Source organism: Pan troglodytes, chromosome 4 (genome assembly GCF_028858775.2).
Source record: "Pan troglodytes isolate AG18354 chromosome 4, NHGRI_mPanTro3-v2.0_pri, whole genome shotgun sequence".
NCBI lineage: Eukaryota > Metazoa > Chordata > Mammalia > Primates > Hominidae > Pan > Pan troglodytes.
Window position 1 is genome coordinate 140,527,244 of NC_072402.2, and position 22,196 is coordinate 140,549,439.

Below are 22,196 nucleotides of genomic sequence, written 5' to 3' on the forward strand. Positions count from 1 at the left end.
GTCATTTATTAAGGGATTTTGATAGAAAATTTAAAACTTAATCTCTGTAAACTCTTCCTTTTGAACTATGGCATACCTGAGTGGACAGGCAAGTTGCAGGGATGGGGACATTTGACACAGAGAACTTAGGAAGTTCCAGGAAACCAGTATTTCTGAAACTGTAGTCAATTCTATTTTGATTTTTTGCTACATTGATGTAATACCTATTTCATTGTTTACCTAATATTGTTCTTTAAGTGGGAGTGCTTGTTCTTTTTGAAGGGACACTCTTCGTTTAATAAAGAACAAGTATAATTCGCCCAAAATAGTAAGTAACCATAAGCGTTGATATGTAAACTCTAGTGTTTGTGTCCTACATAAAGCGATTTGTGGTATGCAAGGACATATACATACCACATTTTGGGAAGTTCTGTTGTAGATTGTACCAGCTGTATTCACCATATTCTTGGAGAGTCAGATGAATAAATCTACCCGCTTCCAGTCCTTTCCTCCCATCTCCCTCTCCCACACTAAAGTGAATTGTGGGGCATGACACAAGTTGGAGAGAGGCCCCAGGGAGTGTTCCAGGACTGAGGGAAAGGAGGATTTGTGGCTACTCTGTGCCCTGCCAATGGAAGTAAAAATAGACCTACCTCCTGGGGTTATTGTTAAGTTTCAGTGAGCCAGTGCATACGGACTTTGCTTATTAGCACAATGCCTGGCCTTCCACTTTTCCTGATCATCTATAGGCACTGGCCCCTTGAATAACTTCACTCTGTATGCTGGGTATACAGTAATATTGCCAGCGCTGAAGCAGAAGATGCAGACACTGTGAAATGTGCTGTGGTCAACCAAGCTGTCCACATGCCAGGAGATTTATTTCCCATCTCTTCAGCAAGCTCTCTCCATCCTGGGTGGCATAGAGTAGAAGCTGAGAGTGTGGGCTCTGGACACCGACAGCATGGGTTCCAATCCTGGCCTGTCCGTCACGTGTAGTTGATAAGTACCTTATCTTTTTCATGTATTCAACAAAAAAACACTGTGTGCCTGCTGTGGGCCAGCCACTGTTCTAGGCTCTAAGGATTTGCTAGTGAACAATCTGAGGGACAGAATCATGCCTTTGCGGAGCTTATATTCTGGCCTTATTTTAGTCTCTTAAATGGAAGTAATAATAGACTTACCTCCTGGGGTTATTGTTAAGTTTAAGTGAGCCAATGCATACAGAGCCTGCTTATTAGCACAATGCCTGGCGTGCAGCTATTACTTAATAAATGCTAGCTTTTCACTTATGATACTCTTGTGCCCAGCCTTGCACCAGGCTTAGAACCCATTTTCATCATTCCGTTCCTGCTCTGGCTTCAGTAGCACCCAATTGAAATATTCTCTCCTTATTTCTTGGCCTCTAAGTAATTCTTGAAACCTCCCAGCTCTAGGAACCTCTTATGGCTTGCAGCCTCCTCACCTAATCATAGCACTCGAAGAACTCCTGGTCACCTCCTGAAATAAGCTTACTCATCACCTAGCTGCTGTGATGAGTTGGCATTCTCATCTCCTGGATGACGTTTTTTGGAAAGGATCTTTTGTGAAAGGCTCCCCCCCTCCCCAACCCCGTCTACTGCCTTTTCCCCCCAGTGCTTCCTCTTCGCTTCCTGTAGTATGAGGGTTGTTTGGGCAGACATCCTGACCTTGCAGTTGCTGTAAGGATCTTTTTAACCCAGTTCTTTACAGGAAAACTCACTGTAGCATGGTTGGTCTAATACAGAGGTATTTTTTCATATTTTTAGAGCTGGGGTCTCACTCTTTTGCCCAGGCTAGAGTGTAGTGGTGCAGTCATGGCTCACTGCATCCTTAAACTTCTAGGCTCAAGCAATCTTCCTTTTTTTTTTTTTTTTTTTGACAGAGGAGTGTAGTGGCGTAATCTTGGCTCAGTGCAACCTCTGCCTCCTTGGGTTCAAGCAATTCTCGTGCCTCAGCCACCCGAGTAGCTGGGATTACAGGTGTGCGCCACCATGCCTGGCTAATTTTTGTATTTTTAGTAGAGGTGGGGTTTTGCCATGTTGGCCAGGCTGGTCTCGAACTCCTAGCCTCAAGTGATCCTCCTGCCTCGGCCTCCCAAAGTGCTGGAATTATGGGCATGAGCCACCACGCCCAGCTTCAATCCTCCCTCTTCTGCCTCCCAAGTATCTGGGACTACAGGCACATGCTATCATGTCCAGCTAATTAAAAAAAATTTTTTTAGCGATGGGGTCTTGCTATGTTGCCCATGTTGGTCTTAAACTCCTGGGCTCAAGCAGTCCTCCTGCCTCAGCCTCCTGAGTCTTTGGAGTTGAGGGCATAAGCCACCATGTCTGGCTCCTAAAACAGGGTATTGATGCTGAGCCTTAGCAATCAATTATCTGTGGGAGGGCTTGACTGCATGTTAATTCTATATAATTTCTTTTTCTTTTTCTTTCTTTCTTTTTTTTTTTTTTTTGAGAAGGAGTCTCACTCTGTCGCCCAGGCTGGAGTGCAGTGGCGCGATCTCGGCTCACTGCAAGCTCTGCCTCCTGGGTTCACGCCATTCTCCTGCCTTAGCCTCCTGAGTAGCTGGGACTATAGGTGCCGGCTACCATGCCCGGCTAACTTTTTTTGTAGTTTTTTAGTAGAGATGGGGTTTCACCGTGTTAACCAGGATGGTCTTGATCTCCTGACCTCGTGATCCACCCGCCTTGGCCTCCCAGAGTGCGGGGATTACAGGCGTGAGCCACCAAATTCTATATAATTTCTAAAAAGAAAAATTCTACCTATCATCCCTGTGTAATTGACATAAGATTTTGTCCTGGGTTCCCAGCCTCTGAAAGGCAATACCAGGTCAGTCTCCATTGACTTCAGCACTCAGTGGCCTGATAGGACTTTTGTGCTCGGCCGTGCCACATGGCTGACTGTTTCAGAAGGAAACCAGACTGCTCTGCCCTTCAAAGAGTGGGAGGGAACTGGGTGACAGGGGTGACTTGGACAGTGTGTGTATTAATCTGCTAGGGCTGCCATAACAAGGTCCCACAGACAGGGCAGTTTCAATAACAAAAATTGGTGTTCTCATAATTCTGGAGGCTAGAAGTCAGATCAAGGTTTTGGCAGGGCTGTTTTCTTCCCAGGTCTCTCTCTTTGGCTTGTCTTCTCCCAGTATCTTCACACGGTCTTTTCTCTGCTGTGCCTGTGTCCTAATCTTCTTTTCTTATAAGGTCACCATATTGTATTAGGGCCTGCCCTAATGACCTCATTTGCCTTAATTACCTCTTTAAAGACTCTATTTCCAAATACAGTCCCATTCTGAGGTACTGTGAATGAGGACTTCAACATAGGAATTTTAGGGGCCTCAATTCAGCCCTTGACAGTGTGGTTCAGGAATGCAGTTCCAAAATACACTCATGTTACCTAAGCCTTGAGTTCCTCAGGTGGGCCTCTGAGGGCCAGCAGGGAAGACAAGGTCAGCCAGCTTTAGGCTTGGGTGTGGACTTGGTGGCCACCATTACTAGTTTAATAAGATCTTACTGGTGGCTTAGGCGAGTTGGCTGTTCCTCAGGAGGGTTGGCCAGGCCTGAAGTAGGTGGACAGTGTTATCCACAAGTAGGTAAGCTTTGCTTATTAACCCTTGTGTCTTGGCTACTTTCAGACAGGAGTTGAGAAAGAGGAGTAGGAATAGTTTGGGGAAGAATTTGTTGATAGTAAAAGTGTGATATTGTCCTTCAGACAAGACTCAGAACTTTGTCAAGAGTTGGGAACACCATGGCTAGAGGCTTCCGGTAATCTGCAACTTCCCTGTTCTTCCTGTTAGATGTGCTGTAAACAGCGACTGCCTACAAGAGAGGTTTGGAATCTGTTGACTTTGGCTGGGATGTAGCCTAAGGAGATTCATCGGTTTCCAATTCCTGTTCTCTCAGGATATTAAGTATTGCCATGAACTGGAAAATTTTTCTTTATTAAAATTGGAGGAAGAGTTGGAGTGTTTTGAAAGAGACCTGGAACAGGAAGGGAGCTGACATGAGAAGTTCCACTGCATTGCTTCAGAGATGATTTTTATCTTTTTTGTGTTGCCGGTGCTCAGTGGCTTAAATCTTCAGTACAACAAGGTGAGATAAACAAGTAAATAAGATTCTGGAAGTACTGACATGGTAGCTAGCTTGTGAGGCAGTGTAGTATGGTGACTAAGTGTACAGGCTCCGGAGTCCCACTAACCCGCACTCAGAACCTAGCTCTACTGCTCATCACCTGTGTGACCTTCAGCCAATTATTTAACCTCTCTGGGCTTCAGTTTCCCTATCTGTAAGATGGTAATGATGTTGGTACTTACCACACTGGTTGTTGTGACAATCATATGAGATAATGCGTTAGTGCCTGTAGACAGTGCTCAATAGTTATTAGCCAGTTATTAGCCTCTGCTCTTGTTATCAATGTAGGATGATTGAGAGGCTGTTTCCCTAGTCAGTTGGCTGGCTCCTAACTCAGGGATAGAGCAACATCATATTACTTACGGAATTACATGATTTTTATCTTTTAGAGACAGAGTCTTGCTCTGTCACCCAGGCTGGAGTGGGGTGGCATGATCTCGGCTCACTGCAACCTCTGCCTCCCGGGTTCAAGGGATTCCCTTGCTTCAGCCTCCCAAGTAGCTGGGATTACAGACCAGCACTGCTACACCTGGCTAATTTTTGTATTTTTAGTAGAGATATGGTTTCACCATGTTGGCCAGTGTATTTTTAGTAGAGATGCGGTTTCACCATGTTGGCCAGGCTGGTCTCAAACTCCTGACCTTAGGTGATCTGCATGCCTCGGCCTTCCAAAGTGCTGGGATTACCGGTGTGAACCACCATGCCTGGCCAGAATTACATAATTTTTATGCTTGCTTTTCTATTTCTATTTTAGCTATGAGAACTCACTTTAGTCTTTTTTAGAGAACAGCAGTTACACTGAAGGAGGACATTTCTTTTAAATGGAAAAGAGTATTTTTTAAGTTATATTTTGTGTTTTGTTATAAATCTAAGGTTGGTTAGTTTTATTGGTTAAAAAAGTTTGCTAAGTGATGAGGGTCATGGATTCTTATTCACTGCACACATTTATTGAGATGTCCCTGCCACCTTCTAGCACCTTCCCCTGCTTCCTTTGCAGTCTCCAACCACACTGGCTGTCAGCCCTGGTCCACCACAGGGCCTTTGCACAGGCTGTCCCCAGGACCTGGAGCACTTTTGCCACTTCCCCTTCTCACCACTTTCAGACTCATTCGAGCCTCACTTTCCCCGGCTAGCCTTCCTGGTCCATCTGTGCTACTGCTGCTCTTTCTTCTTATTTTTTTGAGACCAGGTCTCACTCTATCACCCAGGTTGGAGTACAGTGGTACAATCATGGCTCACTGCAGCCTCAACCTCCTGGGCTCAAGTGATTCTCCCACCTTAGTCTCCTGAGTAGCTGGGACCACAGACATGCACCACCATGCTTATTGTTTTTTTTTTTTTAATTTTTGTAGAGATGAGGTCCCGATATGTTGCCTAGGCTGTCTCAAACTCCTGGGCTGAAGCCGTCCACCCGCCTGGGCCTTCTAATGTATTGGGATTACAGGTGTGAACCATGGTGCCCAGCCCCTCTGTGCTTCTGTAGGACTCTGATTCTTTCCCTTCTACAGCATAGAGATATTGCTAACTGTACACTCATTTGGGTACAATTTGATTGAAGTTTGGCTCATCATTAGATGGAAAGCCCATGAGGGTAGGAACCATGTCTTTTTTTGTTTACCATCATATACTGAGCAGCTGAGAGCAACTTGGTGCATGATCGACACTGGATAAATATGTGTTGATGAGTGAGTGGATATCATTTTGATGTAAAGAGTGTTAGGTACAGTGGAGGCTGCAGCGATAAAGCCTGTTCAATCTCTTCCCCTAAGGAGCATCTAGTATCATAGAGAACACAATTAAATAGTGCCATAGGAGGAGTACATGAGTGAAGCCACAATTCACAGGAGGATAGTCACTCTCCGTTAGTGGAGAAGCAAAGGCATCTTGTAGGAGATGCCATGTGCGCCCTGGGCCTTGGAGAAAGAGGAGTTGAGTCAGAAGAAATAGGAAGAAGAGACACATGAGATGGAAAGAACTGTGTGAGCAAAGGCTTGTGAAGTGCAGTGTGGCTTCAGGGAATGGGAGTCACATGGTTTGGCTGGAGCCCAGCTGCCTTGCAGGGAAGCAGTGGGTAGTAAGTTGGAATGTATGTCACAGCCACATTGTGGCAGGCCTTCAGTGCCAGGCAAGTCATTTGGGGTTGGTTCGGAGGAAAAGATAGGGGGAAGGTGTGATCAGTCCTTGAGCAGAGGGTTAGTGTGATCAGCACTGTGCTCAAGAAGATAGTGTCCAGTGTGGTTTGCATGGAGTGTGGAGGCAGGAGCAGCGGGAGGGGGAGCAGGTAGGAGACAGAGTGTGGGAAGAAGAGGGCTTACGGAGAAACCTACAAGTGGGCTGTGTAGTGAGGAGAGAGAGCACGTGGATGGGGCTTGATCACTGACTAGATGCAGGAGCCAGGGCAGAGGGAGGGGACAGAGAGGGTGATGGGATTTTGCATCTTGGGATTCTGAGACGTTAATGATTCTTTTAAATTAAGGAACTGGAAAACACTCAGCATGGTCCTGGAAGTGTGGGAAGTTCAGTAAATGTTAGTTCTCTTCCCAGTGCCAGAAATCAGGAACTCAGGCAGAGAAGCAGGTGGGAGGGGAGGGGGAAGGTGGAGGTGCTGGCACTGTATTCGGGTGATGAGACCCAGCAGCTGGCTGGAAAGAGCAGGAGCAGAGTTGGCAAGGGACAGTGGCGAGTGCCACCTTCACAGAATCATTGTTGAAAACAAGGGAGAGAGAAGAGGCTTGGGTAGAACCAGGGAACCATTCCCCTTTCAGGGTAAGAGGAGGAAAAGTGAGAGGCAAGTGCAGAACAGTCAGAGATAAAGGGGAAAGGCACTGAGAGGATGGTGCCTTGCAGTCCTGGGTTCATAAGACAGGTCTTCCTGCTGTAGAGGTGAAGGATAAGAGGGCTGTTGGTGGCCTGTGGGTGGGATTGGGTCTGGGGTCGGGCCTCGATTTCAGCCAGCCATCTTTGTTACTCATGTTCCCTGACCACAGACCTAATCCCCATCCCTGGGTGGCCATGTAGTAAGTGCCCACCTCTCATGAGGTGGTGTGGACACATCAGCACAACTTCAGTGCTGGCCTCAGTGACTTGCCAGGAGCAGTCATTACATCTGTGCTCGCCAAATTGCACTGTTTGCCCCTGCTGCAGAGATGGTGGAGAGTGGTTGTATCAGCATTATTTTTATAGGACCAGCCATACTAATGTTGAAAAGCTCAGGAGACTTACTTAAAATTCCTGGACAGAACCTGAAATCTACTTGGAGTTTGGGGAATCAGAGTTTTAGTTGTGATTCATTTGTGAACTTTGACAGGTTTGTTGTCTTCTCTGAGCTTTAGGTTTTGGAAATGAGATATGAGTTATAGGGTGTCAGAACAGGTTCTGGGCTTGTATTTAAGGTTCTGCTTTCTCTTTCTTAGCATGTCATCCAGTCCTAACACCAGGAATGTAGTTTCTGTTCCAGTATTTGTTAGGAGTTGGGACAGCTTGGGTATTGGCAGGCTTCCTTGGTTCTGCCTGGCCTGGAAGTGTATCTTTCCTTCCACCGTGCCATGTGGGACCACAAAGGAGAATGCCATGTACCAATTATTGTAAAAAAAAAAAAAGTCACTCTGGTTTAACCCTCTGTGATCTGGGACCAAGCCAGGCTCCACTGGGCCTTGTTCTGGCCAGCCAAGCCATGCCCCGGTCAGGTGGCACAGCCTCTCCCCCAGCTCTTACCTCTGCACACCCTTGTTTCTTGGTGCTGTGCCCATAGGTGTGGCATTGCTGGCTGGGGTCAGGGACTGACTGGCACAGGAGACAGGGCTGCTGGAGGGAGGACCTTTTGGTGGCTGCACTGTCTGCTGTCACTCAGACAGTAGGTCTACTCGGGGTCTCTGTCCTGTCCTTTAATATCATTTAAAAAAGCAAGGTAGTGAGATGGCTCAGACTCTGGAGTTTGGATCCTTTATTTATTAGCTATATCACCTTGGAGATCACTTAATATTTCCGAGTCTTCATTTTCTCATGTATAAAATGAGGAAAATGACATTACCACCTTCATGGGGCTCTCAAGAAAGACAAAATGAGGTAACAATTGTAAAGAGCCCGATTCACATGCTAACATACACAGTAACTGTGAGCTGTGTTTGTCGTCATTGTTTCCCCACCATCAGCAGGAGGGAAGAGCTTCAGGTACCCTCCTGTTTGCTCCTTCTTGTGGCACCTCTCACCTGGAGTAATGTGGAGGGGACCCACATTAGAATGCCCCTTCCCTGACCCTATGATAAGGTTCAAGCTCTACCCTCTTTTGGGGTATATCTGGGAAGGGTGCTCACCCAGCTTCTAGCCTTCCTTCAACTCCACCTGGACATTGGAGCCAGAGCTGTGCAGCACAGTGAGTCTTAGGGGTGATTTGGTTGCCAGGAGAAACTGCCTGCTCAGACCAGCTAAAGAGAAGTTTATTGCTAGGTTACTGGGATGTCCCTGTGCCTACTTTTTCTCTAGGGCAGCTGGTGTCTCCTCTTACTTGCCTCTATGGACTGGTTTTCTGCCTCAGGAGGTCACCCTAGTCCAAGTCGAAAACATTCCTCAGTTTGCTTGTCTAACGTCAATTAACAAGTTCCTCTGTGCCCTAATTACAAATTCCCCTGAAGAAAAGCAGATTGGCCCCAATAGGTCAGAGGTCAACCATGGTCCTTGCAGTGGGGAGTCTGGGCTGTGGGTGGGTGGGCATGTTTCATCTCACTGATGGGGTAGACAGGTCACAAAAAGGACACCTGGACAAGTCAGTCACACCCACAGGTGACATAATTTTCTGGCCTTCTGGCAGGAGGGAAAGCCCTCTCCTCCCATAGCCTGCTCTGCCAGGCATGTGCAGACTGAGGCTGTTAGGTCTTCTGGAGTTTGCCAGAATAGACAGCCTTCTGCATCACAGGCCATGCATGCCTCATAAAATCCTCACATGGTTCCAGATCTCTGGATTACACAAACTGATGTTACCTGAACAGGAAGAGTAGTCATATATAGGTGATAGGGGAGATGATTTTAGGTGTACAGTGACACAATATTTTATACTGATAATTATATGCTGTATTTGGAAAACTTATAACTAAGGATCAAACCCACAATTTCACAATCATTACATAGAAAATTTACTTTCATTATAGATGTAAGTAATAATGAGTTTCTTATAAAAATTTACATAGTATGGACTTGATTTTTTTTTAAAGTGAAGGTGGGATAATTGAATGATGAAAGTTAAGAAGCCCTGACTGGTGTTGCATACACCAGGGATTCTTACCTGTGAACCTGTGGGAAGACTTCAGGAGGCCTGTGAAGCCCTTGAAGTTGTAGACAACATTTTGGATTTACTTACCGGTCTGCCGTTGTTTGTGGAGGAGGGAGAGTGAGTCATCGCTTGGTTTAGAAATTTAGTGTTGGAACTTTCTGGGGGTTATTTATTAAAGGTTCCAATTTCCTTCCCCAGAGATTTTGATGTAGCAGTGGAAATGGAATCCACGAATGTGCATTTCACATGCATTTAGATGAGGAGTGCAGGTGGTTCTCAGACCTCACATTGAGGAACACTGCTTATCAAGAGTTTCAGGAGACCCCAACGTTGAGAATTCAGTTCTGACCCATCCCAACTTCTTAGGATTGTTGTGCGGTGGTTAAAACTTTCTTGTTAAGAGTTTTTGAGATCTTTGGATGAAAGGTTTCTGGATAAATTTATATCACAAATTAGTAAGGGTTTCATAGTAAGGTGGCTTTCTTTTCCCTGATCAGTCATTTTGTGGTTGGGTTTGATCTTTTTAGTCCAAGATGCTTAAAAAAAAAAAAAAAAAAAAAAAAAAAAAAAACCAAAAAACCCACCTAAGGCTTATATTGAACATTGCCATCCTGGAGCTGAAGGCGGTAGAATAACTTCAATTCAGTGTTAGAGAGAGACAATCACAAGTGTTTGTGAGCAGCTACGATGGCCTCCAGCATGGTTCTCAAACAGCAGGGGTGTATCTGTGCAGCAGTGGGATGGGCAGAGCTGGACCTTGCCCTAGACATGCAGAGCAGCAGTTACACTCTTCCATTTAGAAAACAAAAGCCTTTTCTTTTGAATGGATCTTGATCTTTGCTTGTTCATAAAGGCCATAATAATAAAACATAAGAATGAAACATTTTTAAGCAATTGCAGTGTGTCAGGCACATCACGTATGCATTTTCTTATTTTTCCCAGAACATTATGAAGTGGAGTCTATTCTTGATTGCATTTCATAGACAAGGAAACTCAGACTTCAAGGGTAACTAGGTAGGACAGCCAAGATAACTAGCCTTCTGTCCCTCCACCTCCGCTAGAAATCAAATTACTCGGGAAGGCAATGCCAGGTAGTGGTGGGATTAAGTAGCTTTTGCTCTACTTAGAGCAGACAGGATGCCAGGAATGAGGACTCCTTGAGGTGGAACTCAAGTGGAAGATGAGTAAACTATATCTTAGAGCTATATTACAGAGCTTCTTGGTATTCTGTTTTTATTTTCCTTTTATTATCCCCTATCTTTAAGGCATCTTAACTATGTTTCTGTGGACCAAGAGAAGAGAGGGTGAATTACTCACACATGGGCCAAAGTGATCAAAGGAGTGCATCTCTCTATTCCACCCCAAGCTAGTTTGGTGTTGGCAGCAGTTGGCAGGCTTCCTAAGGTAGAGTGGTTTTTTTTTTTTTTTTTTAAACTTGGCATTTCAAGGACTGCCTTACAGAGGTGGGAGGTTCTTTTGATGGCCCATAGTAGAGTTTGGAAATTTTGTGTGTATATTCCCATACCTGCAAGTGCACTCATACATTTTTCTAGGTGGTAGAGTCCTTGATTTCCATTATAGTCTCAGAGTCATCTGTAACCCTGAAAAGATGCCTTATGGCAAGGGGAATGTTTTATTGCTGGGCCACGCCTGGGAATTATCATTCCTGGACCAGCACCATCAACATCGTCTGGGAATTTGTTAGAAATTCAGAATCTTGGGCCCCATCTGGTAGCTACAGAATTGGAACTGGCATTTTAACAAGATACCCAGGTGATTTATCTACACATTAAAATTTGAGAAGCACTTGGACTGAGTAACCCTTCCCATTTGGTGAGTTAATTTACAATGCCAACTCTGTGTAGGAGGAATTTTTATTAAGAAAAGCCATGTTTCCTTACAGCTTTGTTTAGAAAGTAGGGTGCCTCTGGTAAGTGTAATAGTTCTCATCTTTGCCCCTTACGTATTGGTGCTCAGCTGCTTATAAATTGAGTCAGATCTAGATAAAGGAATTTTTGTCCTACATGGATTAATTGACATGAGCTGTTAGGTTGGCCATAAAGGGCTGACCCAGCCCTTTGAGGGAAATAAAAAGTTAGAGATGACAAACTATTAACCTGTTAAACATACTCCAATCCCCCATAAAGCTGTTCTTCTAAGAGTTCATTGGTGGGTTTTAAGGAAATGATTGCACTGGCTTCTCAACTTGTCATGATTACCTTGGAACAGTCTTTACTGGTCTCTCTTCCTCCTCTTCTTGCCTTTTGCCTAGAATTGACTCACTCTCCATCTTTCTATCACACTAACTGTTTGATGAATCATCAACAGTAGGGCAGTTTAGTCTTACATTTGCTCAGAGTGCTGCCTGATGACTCAGACTCAAAGTTAATAAATGCAGCATCTTTAGTTTTGTGATTATATGTTTTCTGGTGACATACATCCTGGGCTCTGTTAATCTTGAAAGGGGAAAGCTATCTTCATTTTGGCATGCTTTGATCTGGCAGCTCCTCCAGTTAATGCTGAACTTTAGCTCACTGTTGAACATTAACTCTCTGTGATTGTGTTGGCAAGAGATCTGCAGGGTTAAATCTCAGTATAATTCCTAAACAGGAAACAAATATAATGTGGTACTGGAGATACATACACAAACACACACACATGGTGTTTGTGTACATATTTATCAGATACCATATATATATATAGCTGATATATATGTATATGTATAATATATATACACACACATATATCTCACCGTGTGTGTATGCACACACACCATACATATATGTATATTCATGTCACAATTGAAGTCCATTCTAAATTACAGTAAAGCATTCGAATGGTTGAATTGTATGTGCTTCTTATTGGTCTTCATCTGGAACCTTGGACATTATATTGGTTATATGACAGTCTCCCCAGTGGAGGAGTTGTTGAAGGCTAAACCCCATATTATTCCCTTTTATATCCCTAACCTCTAGCCTGGTGCCAGGCACGTGGGAGACCAGTCAGTAAATAGTTGCTGAGTGATGGATGAACCATCTAGGGATCAATAACTGTGCTGGTTCACCAGCGAGCCCTTATTTATTGAAATATGAATGATGTTGATAATAGCAGCTATCATTTATTGTATGCTTACCATCAAATAGGCACTTTAAATACATTTCATTGTACAATTCAATAACCTTATTGGGCAAGGGGCATCACTATTCCCATTTTACAGCTGAGTTTCTTATAAAGTAACTTGGTCAGCGTCATTCAGCTGGTGAGGGTGGAGCTGAGGGTGGAGCTGAGGATTGGACCCTTGGGCCTCTGGCATGGAAGCTCGTGCTAAACACATGAGCATTTAATTCTCTTCAGGTAAGGACACTGACCTGTAGAAAGGGATAGGAAGCAGCAAGCCATGGCTTCTGCATGGCTCCTGTAACATGATCAGTATTATGCAGATTACAAATGTTGGCTACCCCAGTGCCTGGTGCTCCTCCCTTCATTCAGTGTGCCCCTCCCTTCTGTGATTTTTTTTCTTTCTCTTCTTCCCTGCAGAAATAAAGCCACAGACATCTGAATGTGTTCCCACTTCTCCCATTGTCCACCCTAAAGCCTGGCTCTTGGGACTGTGTGATGTTATACACCACTCTTTTTGTTTTTGGAACAAACTCTGTTACTTTGCCGTTTGCTGGTGTTATGGCAAACTAATCTCAAAGCACTGATCATAAGCAAGTACTACAAGAAAAAAAAAATCCTGTTTCCTTCCTCAAGGCGTAGGACCAAGGGTCTGGTTTGAAAAGTATTTTTATTTTTTAGATTTTGCTAAAAATCAGTGTCCTGCTGTCTTACTGAAATATGAATGTCACGGTGTGTGTGTTAACAAGTATTTGATGGCAATAATTGCTTTTGACAGATTATAGCTTGCTGATGGTTATTTAAAGGCAGTCTTTCCTTAGGCTACTTCTGTCTACCACTGCTTTGGGTAAAATGATTTGTTCTCTCATAAGGCCTGTCGTGACAGAATTTTCACTTTTTAAAAGTGGTCGTCTTATTTGTAAAACTGAAAAGATCTTTTCTTTCAGTGGTTTATAGACAAATAACAAAGCAATGGATGAGTACTGTAAAAGTTTGGGGATGACTTCACTTATTTTTGTGTGTTCCAGGGCTGGATGTGACTCATGCACATTTGGGGACCAGCTCCACAATGGGTTTCACACCATAATTTTTTGTTTGTGGAACACTGTATGAGTTTCAGTATGTTGTGTGTGTGTGTGTGTGTGTGTGTGTGTGTGTGTGTACATTTGCTGCAGTTCGCGTTCCCATGCTCTGTGTCTTAACAGCTGTGTCCTGGGATGTTCTTGCAATCCAGGTTCTTGAGGATGTGTTGTTGCTTGCTGAGTGGAGCTCTGCTAGTTGCTCTTGCATTGGGCAAAATCGGAATATTAAAAAATCCCCAAGAGCTAAGCATGGAGTAGGAAGCATAGTTCCTGAGGGTCGTCCCTATCAAACACCACACCCTGGTTCTCTAAGACAGGACAGAGCTGGAAGTGTGTGGTCCCCAAGGCTCAGTACTTACTGGTTTAGCTGACATCCCACAGGCAAGGCTGCAGCCCTAGCATCAGCAGCTGTATAAGCTCCGGAGTGGGTGTCCTGGCAAGAGAGCCAGACAGGTGATTTGTTAAATTATTACCTGTGTGTAGCTTCTGGCCCCTGGTGCCAGGCAGCATGGAGCTCGGCAGGATTAAAAGGAGGTTGATTACACAGCCAGCAAAGGTAGGAGGTGAGACTGCCAGCTGCTACTGTGCTTAACTCTTGAGACACCCACAGAAAATGGTCCCTGCAGCTGTGTCTCTGTGGGACTTAAGAACATATAGGGAATGAGAGATCCAAACACAATGCATTGACAATGATAGGATTTCCTAGGAAGCCTTATTAATGGGCAGGGCACCAAGAGTGCCACGGAAGGGGCTAGGCTTTCAGCAAAATGTGCAGGAACTATGTTTCAGGAGTTGGGGAGAATCTGGCAAATGTTAAATATATATTGAGGATCATCTGTCCTCTGCTACTACAGGCAGAGAAGGGAGAAAATGGGCTCTTAACTCTTATTGGGGCAACCAGTGAAAATGGACCAGCAACTCTTTTCATTCATTATAATTATTCAGTGTCTCCTATATGTAAGAACAAGAGGACCCCTCCCCTCTCCTTCAAGCTTGGAAAGTGGGCTGGGATAAGTAGTAGAGGCAGCTGTAGAGCATACTGTTCTCTTGCTGTGCGATCTTGGGGATAATAACAGTGCCTCCTTTACAGGATAGTTGTAAGGATTTAAACCAGGTTATGTATTGAAAGTGCTTACAACAGTACCTAGCACACAGTACATGCTCTATGTTAGTAACAGTAACTGTTGTTATTGCTACTACTGCCATCCTTATTGAGTAAGCAGGGGTCCTTGTGGAGGAAGAGGGTAGTTGGGAGCCCACTCAGGAGGTGGCCATGAGGGACAGAGGCCCCCTTCCATCCACTGTTGGAGGGGCTGGAGGTCTTGGTGCCCTTCCTGCTCGAGGTGCACATGGGGCTGAGGTTATGGAGATGAGAAGGAGGAGCCTGAAGGCTGGTCTCCTTCCCGTTGTCCAGCCCAGCAGGGGACCTATGTCAGCAGCCTCTCCTTGGGGACTGCCTGAGTGTCGTCACCCTGAGCAGCACAGGCTCCTTGATTTAATTTGTTTCCTGCCCACAAGCCACCTGAAGTTCAAAGGGTTATTATTTTTCTATTGTAATTCCTTAGCGGGACAATAAATTCCTTCTGGGACCTGCAGGACTTTTTTTGCAAAGCTAAATTGGCAACACTGACTCAAGGAAAAGGCAAGTAGTTAAGAGCCAATATTCCAAAGCAAGGTATTCTAAAAAGGCTTTTCTGTCCAGTAGAGACTCCAGATCAGAGAGCAGGAAACTTTTCCTGAGCCAGAAAGTATCATTTATAGGTGTCCTTGGCGGAATCCCTCAGAACACGGTTCTCGAATCTGCCTGTAACAATGTTGCCTTTCCCGTGCTGTGTGCTGGCTTGGGAATTGTGGAATTCTGCACATGATGCATCTGGGTATTTAGTTTCTGGTGGCCGAGGAGAGATGATGAGGAAGCAAAGATAGAAGACCTAGATTTTCTTATCGATTTGCTGGTTAACCCAGGGAAAATTACTCTGTGCTTCATTGATAGAATTAGAACATCTTTCTGTCTCACAAGAGTGTTAATGACCAGTCAGACAGTGTTGAATCTGGGAATTATTTTTCAAGGAGGGGGATATGATATGTGATCAAATTGTCTTTTATATATTTAACAGACTAATGAACTGATGCTTCGTCTGTCCATTATTATCAGGGAACGGAGGCTGCTTCCTAGGTCAGATTTCCAGATAACTGAAGATTGTCCATACACTTGTCATGGTAGAGTAAGACTCACATCCGGGGTGGAGGAGGCGCTGTACACAGTTAACTCATTTAACCCCTACCACAATCCCATCATGTTAGGAATTGTCATACTACCCATTTTGCAGAGCAGGAAATTGAAGTTTAAAGAGGGGTAAATAAGTTTAAAGAGGGGTAAATAAGTTGCCCAGTTCATTCAATTATTGGATAGCCATTTATTGAATTTCAACTACATGCTAGCACGAGGGTTATTATCACCACGGTGAGTGGACCAGGCTTGGGTTGTCCGTAGGGGAGTTAGGATTCTTCCCAGGGATGTCTGGCAGGTGACTTGTCGCCACACCATGTTCTCTCTCACAGGATTTTAGTGGTGGGAGGTACAGGGCCTTCTTGAGACCCGTGAGGTGGGGTGATTCCCTGTGTCCCTGGCCCCATCACCAGGTGCGATCTAGTTTTCAGCCTTAAAGCCCAGGTCAGTCTGCTGTCCTCTGTGCCTATCTCCACCAAGCCCTCCCGCCTGCTACTATTTCAAATGCCAAGACTTGAAAACTTTTAAATACTTGATAAAAACCTGGCCTCCAAGTTAGGCATTTCCCTGCTTTTAAAAACAGAGGAAGCTTGAGCAAAAGCCAACATTTTTCTGGATGACTCAGACCTGTCATTATGTGCTTCATTGATATAATTTTGAGTCTGTACTTTCAGGTTTTCATTTTCTTTCTTTGTGTCACTTGTCACCTCACCTGTGGCCACTAAGATTGTCACTAAGTGCCTCTCATTTCCTTTGGGTTGGCTGTTTTTCATCTCCTGTGAATGAGGAAACTGAGCTTCTGTTTTTTTTTTAATCCTATTTTTTTTCTACCCTATTTTTTTTCTAATGAAAAGCCGGAAGTTGCTTGGTGAGACCTGAGGAATGAGTCAGTGATTGTTACAGCCACCTCTGGTGTTGGCTGGCCTCCATGGTTGGTTGTGGCATGGCCCTGTGTCCTGTGGTCATGGTCTTACTACAACTGTGGCATCTGCAGGAGGGATTGAGAGCTTGGGCGCAGGAGTCTCCTGAACGTGGGCTCAGGTCCTGGCTCCACTGCATATTAGTTTGGGAGCTGAGTCAGCTTAATGCCTCCAAGCTAAAGTTTTCTTGTCTTGGCACAGAAAGCCCTGCATAAATGATGCCCTTTATTATTAGGGGTTGTAGAATTTGTGGTGCTGGTGGTGGAGGTTGAGGTTGGGGCAACATGACCAGTGAGTGTTTAGGTAACTGTGTAGAGTATAGGTTAAGAGCATGGGCTTTAGGGCCAGGATGACCTGGGGTTTAGTCCTTACTGCCTCATTCACCAGCCAGGTGACAGATAATCAAGGGATACTTCCAGAGGTCAATGGCGTGGGCTATTGAGTTAATGTGGGAGTCTGTTCCTGGCTCTGCTGCTTACCCTCTGGTGACCCAAGTCTAGAAGCTGCTTTAGGTTTCTCATCTCCAAAATGAGGAAAAAAGAACCTACCTGTCAGGATTATTGGGGGAATTAGCTTAATGCGTATACCCTCAGTGTTTCAAACAGTGTCTGGCACATGTAAATGCTCAATAAACGTCAGCCGTTACTAGCTAATGATTCTCCTGGCATCCGGGAAGTGTAGATACTGCTTTTATTTTTTAAATATTGTCGTTTATGCTGTAGCCCTTTTCAGCACTTCTTCCTGGTCTTTGTTCCCTTGGCTTCTCTTGGTCTTCCAAGTATTGAAGTAGGACTAGTAGATGGTTCATTCTGGGAATAGTTACGCACGCTATTCAGAGGGAATGGATGCTTTGCTTTGTGAGTTTCCCTGGATCAAGTTTCCTCTACAGGTAGGAATTGTCTCCTTATCAGGCCCTCAGCCTGGACCTCCCTGGGAGCCGCTGGCAGATTGTATGAAATAACAACAATACTCAGGGGATGAAGTATCTGTTAAAAATTATGAGTGTTGTCCTCTTTGACATCTCCACCCTTTCTTATGGAAAAGATTTTGAGTGCACTGTAGCTGAAAGATTATTCCTGCACTCTGTACGATTCCACTTTTACCCATGTAGTTTCTCTTCTTTTCTTGGTAGGTTTACAGCATATGCACCACAAAATGAGTCATTATGACTTAAGTTTTTTTTATTTCTTTTAAGCCCAACATGTAGGTGGTAAACTAGGGTCCTTCCTGGTCAATTCTAAAATGGTTGGGAAAATGAAAATTAAAAGAAAAGCATGGAGAAGGAAATTACCAAGCATATATTATTCTTTTCCCCCTAAGGTTTTTGCCTTCACGTGGGGTTGCTTTCATTTTCCTGACAATTAGTTGTAACTAAAATACTGTGTGTCTTTGGAATAATTTAAGAAGAAAGGTTTTGCCCCCATGAGGCATCAACCATGTGCAGGGTACTGGTGATGGACGGTTGCTGTGACTGGGGTAGTCTGGTTTGGCAAGGGCTTGTCATGTAGGGGATTGTCTCTATATTTTGAGGGGTTGGCAACTCTCTCCGCATGCTCAGGGAGAGTTGCCACCTGGCCCATCTGTAGAGTGGCCCAAATCTGGTTTTTGCCTCCTCTAACAAGACAGGTTTGGTGTGCTAGGTGATTCTGACACACACCAGGTCCCCTCATTCCTCCAGCAGCCTGACCCTGTCCTCAGTCCAAATCAGCTAGAAGGCCTGCGTATCTGTTTCACCTGTTTAAGTGTTTCTGTGTGCTCATGATCTTCACTACTGGTGTGTTATTGGAAGTTAGCCACTGTGTTCAAAAGAAAGGCACAGCTTGATTAAATAGGTTAGTAAGTGCTGGTTAGGCATGTGCTTCTGTTGAGTCAGGGAAAGGCTGGTGGTGATAAGGAGAGGAGGCTTTGAGATTTCTGTAACCTTTCTGTCCTCTAGATTTCCGAGGTTGACACTTGGTAGAAGGGAGAGAGAATGCTGTATACCATCATATTCTCTGTGCAGGACCCAACCAGGTTGACCAAATGTCCTGGGTCACACCTGCTATCTCAGCATGGTTATTAACAGTGCCCCCTTTCTCGAAACCGTCTGTTTGGATCTGGCCACCCCATGTATGTGTCACACAGGTCTCTTTGAAACTTTTGTCAATAGGAATGAACCTCATTTTCCAGTGGCCTTTTCCCCCTTAGTAGATCATGATAAGAGTGAGATCACCTTCTTTTCCACCCAAATTAGCAAGAAAGAACAGTTCTGTGAATGGTTGTTACAATTCTCACCATTAATAACTTCAAAAAGCTAGAGATCTGCAGAGCAGAGGGCACCTCACATCACCATTGTGGAGAGGGTGAGGTGCAGTGTGATATAATTGGTATTTATCTCTGTGGCCTGCTTGCCGCACTGGATTAAAACAAACCAAGAATTTCAAGGCTAATTGGCTAAAATTACATGTGTAATTAGAGAGAGCAGAAAAGCTAAAGGAAATGAACTTACCCAGTGTCACCTGGTCAAGTAGGTAATGGTGAACAAAGAGTGTGTGCCCAGGTGTGTCTGGCTGTCTCCACTGCCCCTTACTGTCCACCATATTGGCCTAATGTTTTCCACTCATGACACTGAGGATGGTGTCATTCTCATCATGCAGGGGATGAGCTGATTCAGAGCATGGTCATTGTTCCCACTGCTGTCTTCCCACAGCTAGGAAGTGGCAGAGGTTAGGTTTAAGCTCAGGCCTTTATACCATTATTACTTTGGGGAGGGCTAAATGGTGGATGTTTTCGACCTGATGAGAATAGTAGGAAGGGGCAATTGGTGTGAGGAAATATTGGTCCAGGGTGAACCTTTTCAGGTTTATTGGTGTGAGTTAAGTCATTTCCCTAGAATGTTGGCCAAGCTTCAGGAACGCAGCACGTGGGGATGTTATTCATGTTCAATAAATGTCAAATAGCATCCACAGATTTGTGGGTTTGTAAATCCAAATGAAGTGCTATTATTCAGGTTTCTTGCATGCTCAGGATTGCTAGCATTTGTTTTTGAATAGTTCTAATAAAATAGCTCATTACTATCAAGTATGGATTAAATACCTGGCTGAGAAAAGTAAGGTGATTTATATATCTTCTAATTAGTGCAATTGAGAGTGACTATGGCAATGATTAAAAATTATTTTGTGGTGATAATAAGTTGCGGTGGAGGGTAGGAAGGGGAAGTGAAGGATTTTTCCATTTGTGTTACATTTCCACAGGTTTGGGATGTTTCTGACAGTACATTATGGCAATCAGTCTGTTTTTCCATAATTGTGATGACCTCTGAGTGAAGACTTGACCTTTAAAATTAATGATCTGATCAATGCACTCTTTAATTAATACAGTTGTGCAGGTGGATAAAAAATACCGGTCTTCAAAAAATGTTACCGATAGTATCAATTTTCACTGGGGCAAAATGACCAGACTAGCATGGTTTTGTATTTTTTCTCCCAAGCAGTTCTTGTGGGAGAGACAGACAGACAGATACACACACAAAATATGTAGCCTCTGGGAGTCAAGTTCATCTCTTTGCCATTGTAAATACTTTGGCCATTGTGATTAGTCACTCAGCCAGACTGCTCCATATCCCCCTCTCTCAGTTTGTATCATTTTCCTTGATATCTGATTCCACCTACATGCCTGCTCTCAAGTCTCCATAGCTACATCAAAATATGTATGAGAGGTATGTTTTTTCAGACAGGCAAATATGACCTTGCAGATGAGCTCCTTTCATTATTAAGTTTTACACAAAATGCTCTGAATACAAATTATAATAGCACCTACCCTGTAGGAGTGTTTGTGGGGACTAAAGATGATAATCCATATGAAATTCCGATCACAATGCCTGGCATGCACATAGGTACTCAGCCTGTCAGTGTCTGTTTCTTTCTTGCTTTCTGTGGTTCCCTGATTTGCTGTCTCCACCCTGTTGAGTTGGTTCTCTCAAGGGTTCCACTGATCACGATGGAGCCAGATCCGAATACTCTGTGCTCAGTCATTTGATATCTCTCTACCTCGTTCAGGTGCTGAACACTCTGTCCATCCTGGAAACAGTTCTTCTCTGGGTTTTGTGGCACTGTGTTATTCTGATTTTCCCCCACCCCCTGGCCTTTCCTCATCTCCTTTCCTTTGCTCTTTGGTCTCCTTTTTTCTCCTTGTTGTCCACAGAAGACAATCTCTGAGTTTCTGTGCTCAGTTCATTTAGGTTTTATCAGCCGTCTGATTTACTTCTGTGGATGAAATTCAGATGTTCACCCCTGGCTTGATTTCTAGGGTTCCATACATCCATTTCCAACTGCATGCCTAATTACCTCTGCCTTGATGTTGTTTCATGTCAGCTCAGATCCAACATGTCTCAAATGCAAGCCACCCTCCCCTCCCTTCTCCAAAGTATCTCTTCCTCCTCCAAACCCTCCTCCTCCTCCTCCCTCTCCCAACCTGCAGCCCCCACCCTCTGCCACCCATCCCTGGGTCTTTGGATGGTGAAGCCCTTCTCTTACCACCTCCTCCCTTTACCTTAACACTTTGCTGCTTTTTCTATCTCCCATTATCCAGTGGGTAGCAATTTCTCATGGATTCAACCTTGATGATTCCTTCTTGCATTTGCTTTTTCCTTTCTCTCTCTGCTCCTTGCAACATAGCTACCTACATAGCCGCTTGACTGACTCTTGCAATGGCTTCTCACCTCCTGTGTGTCTCTGTTTGCATCAGATTTACTGCCGCCTCATTACTCCTCCTAAAGCACAGGTTTGGCCATATCATATCCACCCCCAAATCTTCCCTTGGCTCCCTGTTGTCTATTATGAAGACATACCAAAACTGTACACATGTCCTTTGGTATACCCTGTCAGTGGACACAAGGGATGCCGTTGTTCAGATGGTCACAGATAATAGTCTATTTTTGATGTCAACTTAGTGGTCCCCTGGTGAGTGAAGTGTTATCAGTTTCCCTTTAATAAATGCTATGGACTGAATTGTGTCCCCAGCCAAAATTTGTATGTTGAAGCCCTAACTCCCAATATAACTACTTGGAGATAGGGCCTATAAAGAGGTAATTAAGTACAGTTAAATGGGGTTATATGGGTGAGGCCCTGATATGATAGGATTAGTGTCCTTATAAAAAGAGACAACCAAGAGCAGGCTCTCTCTCTCTCTCTGCACACATGCACAAAGAAGAGGTCATGTGAGTGCAGAGCCGGAAGGCAAGCCAGGAGGAGAGCCTGCAGCAGGACCTGACCTTGCTGGCACCCTCATCTTGTCTTCCAGCCTCCAGAACTGTGAGAAAATAAAGTTCTTTTTCTTATGGCAGCGCAAGCTGACTAATACAAATAACAAACACTTATTTCAGGTCTTTTGTGTGCCTGGCACAGGACATCTAGGGAAGCGTGGCCCCCTGATGTTATGCAGTTTAGGTAAGTCCCTCTGTCCTTGCCCTGATAT

At 44.4% G+C, this 22,196-nt stretch overlaps 1 protein-coding gene across 28 annotated transcripts in view; it reads left to right on the plus strand.

Moving 5' to 3' along the window:
- The window catches only part of ARHGAP26 (Rho GTPase activating protein 26), a 458,375-nt gene that overhangs the window by 40,164 nt on the left and 396,015 nt on the right, over positions 1–22,196 (plus strand). For 2 of the 28 annotated variants that reach the window (XM_016953984.3, XM_054685254.1), the window contains exon 1: positions 22,105–22,168. The exons of the other annotated variants lie outside the window; for them this stretch is intronic. In XM_016953984.3, the coding sequence (XP_016809473.1) occupies positions 22,153–22,168 (16 nt within the window). In that variant the 5' untranslated portion in view covers positions 22,105–22,152. Of the gene's footprint in view, positions 1–22,104; positions 22,169–22,196 lie in introns of those variants that run through there. 28 annotated transcript variants of the gene reach the window in all.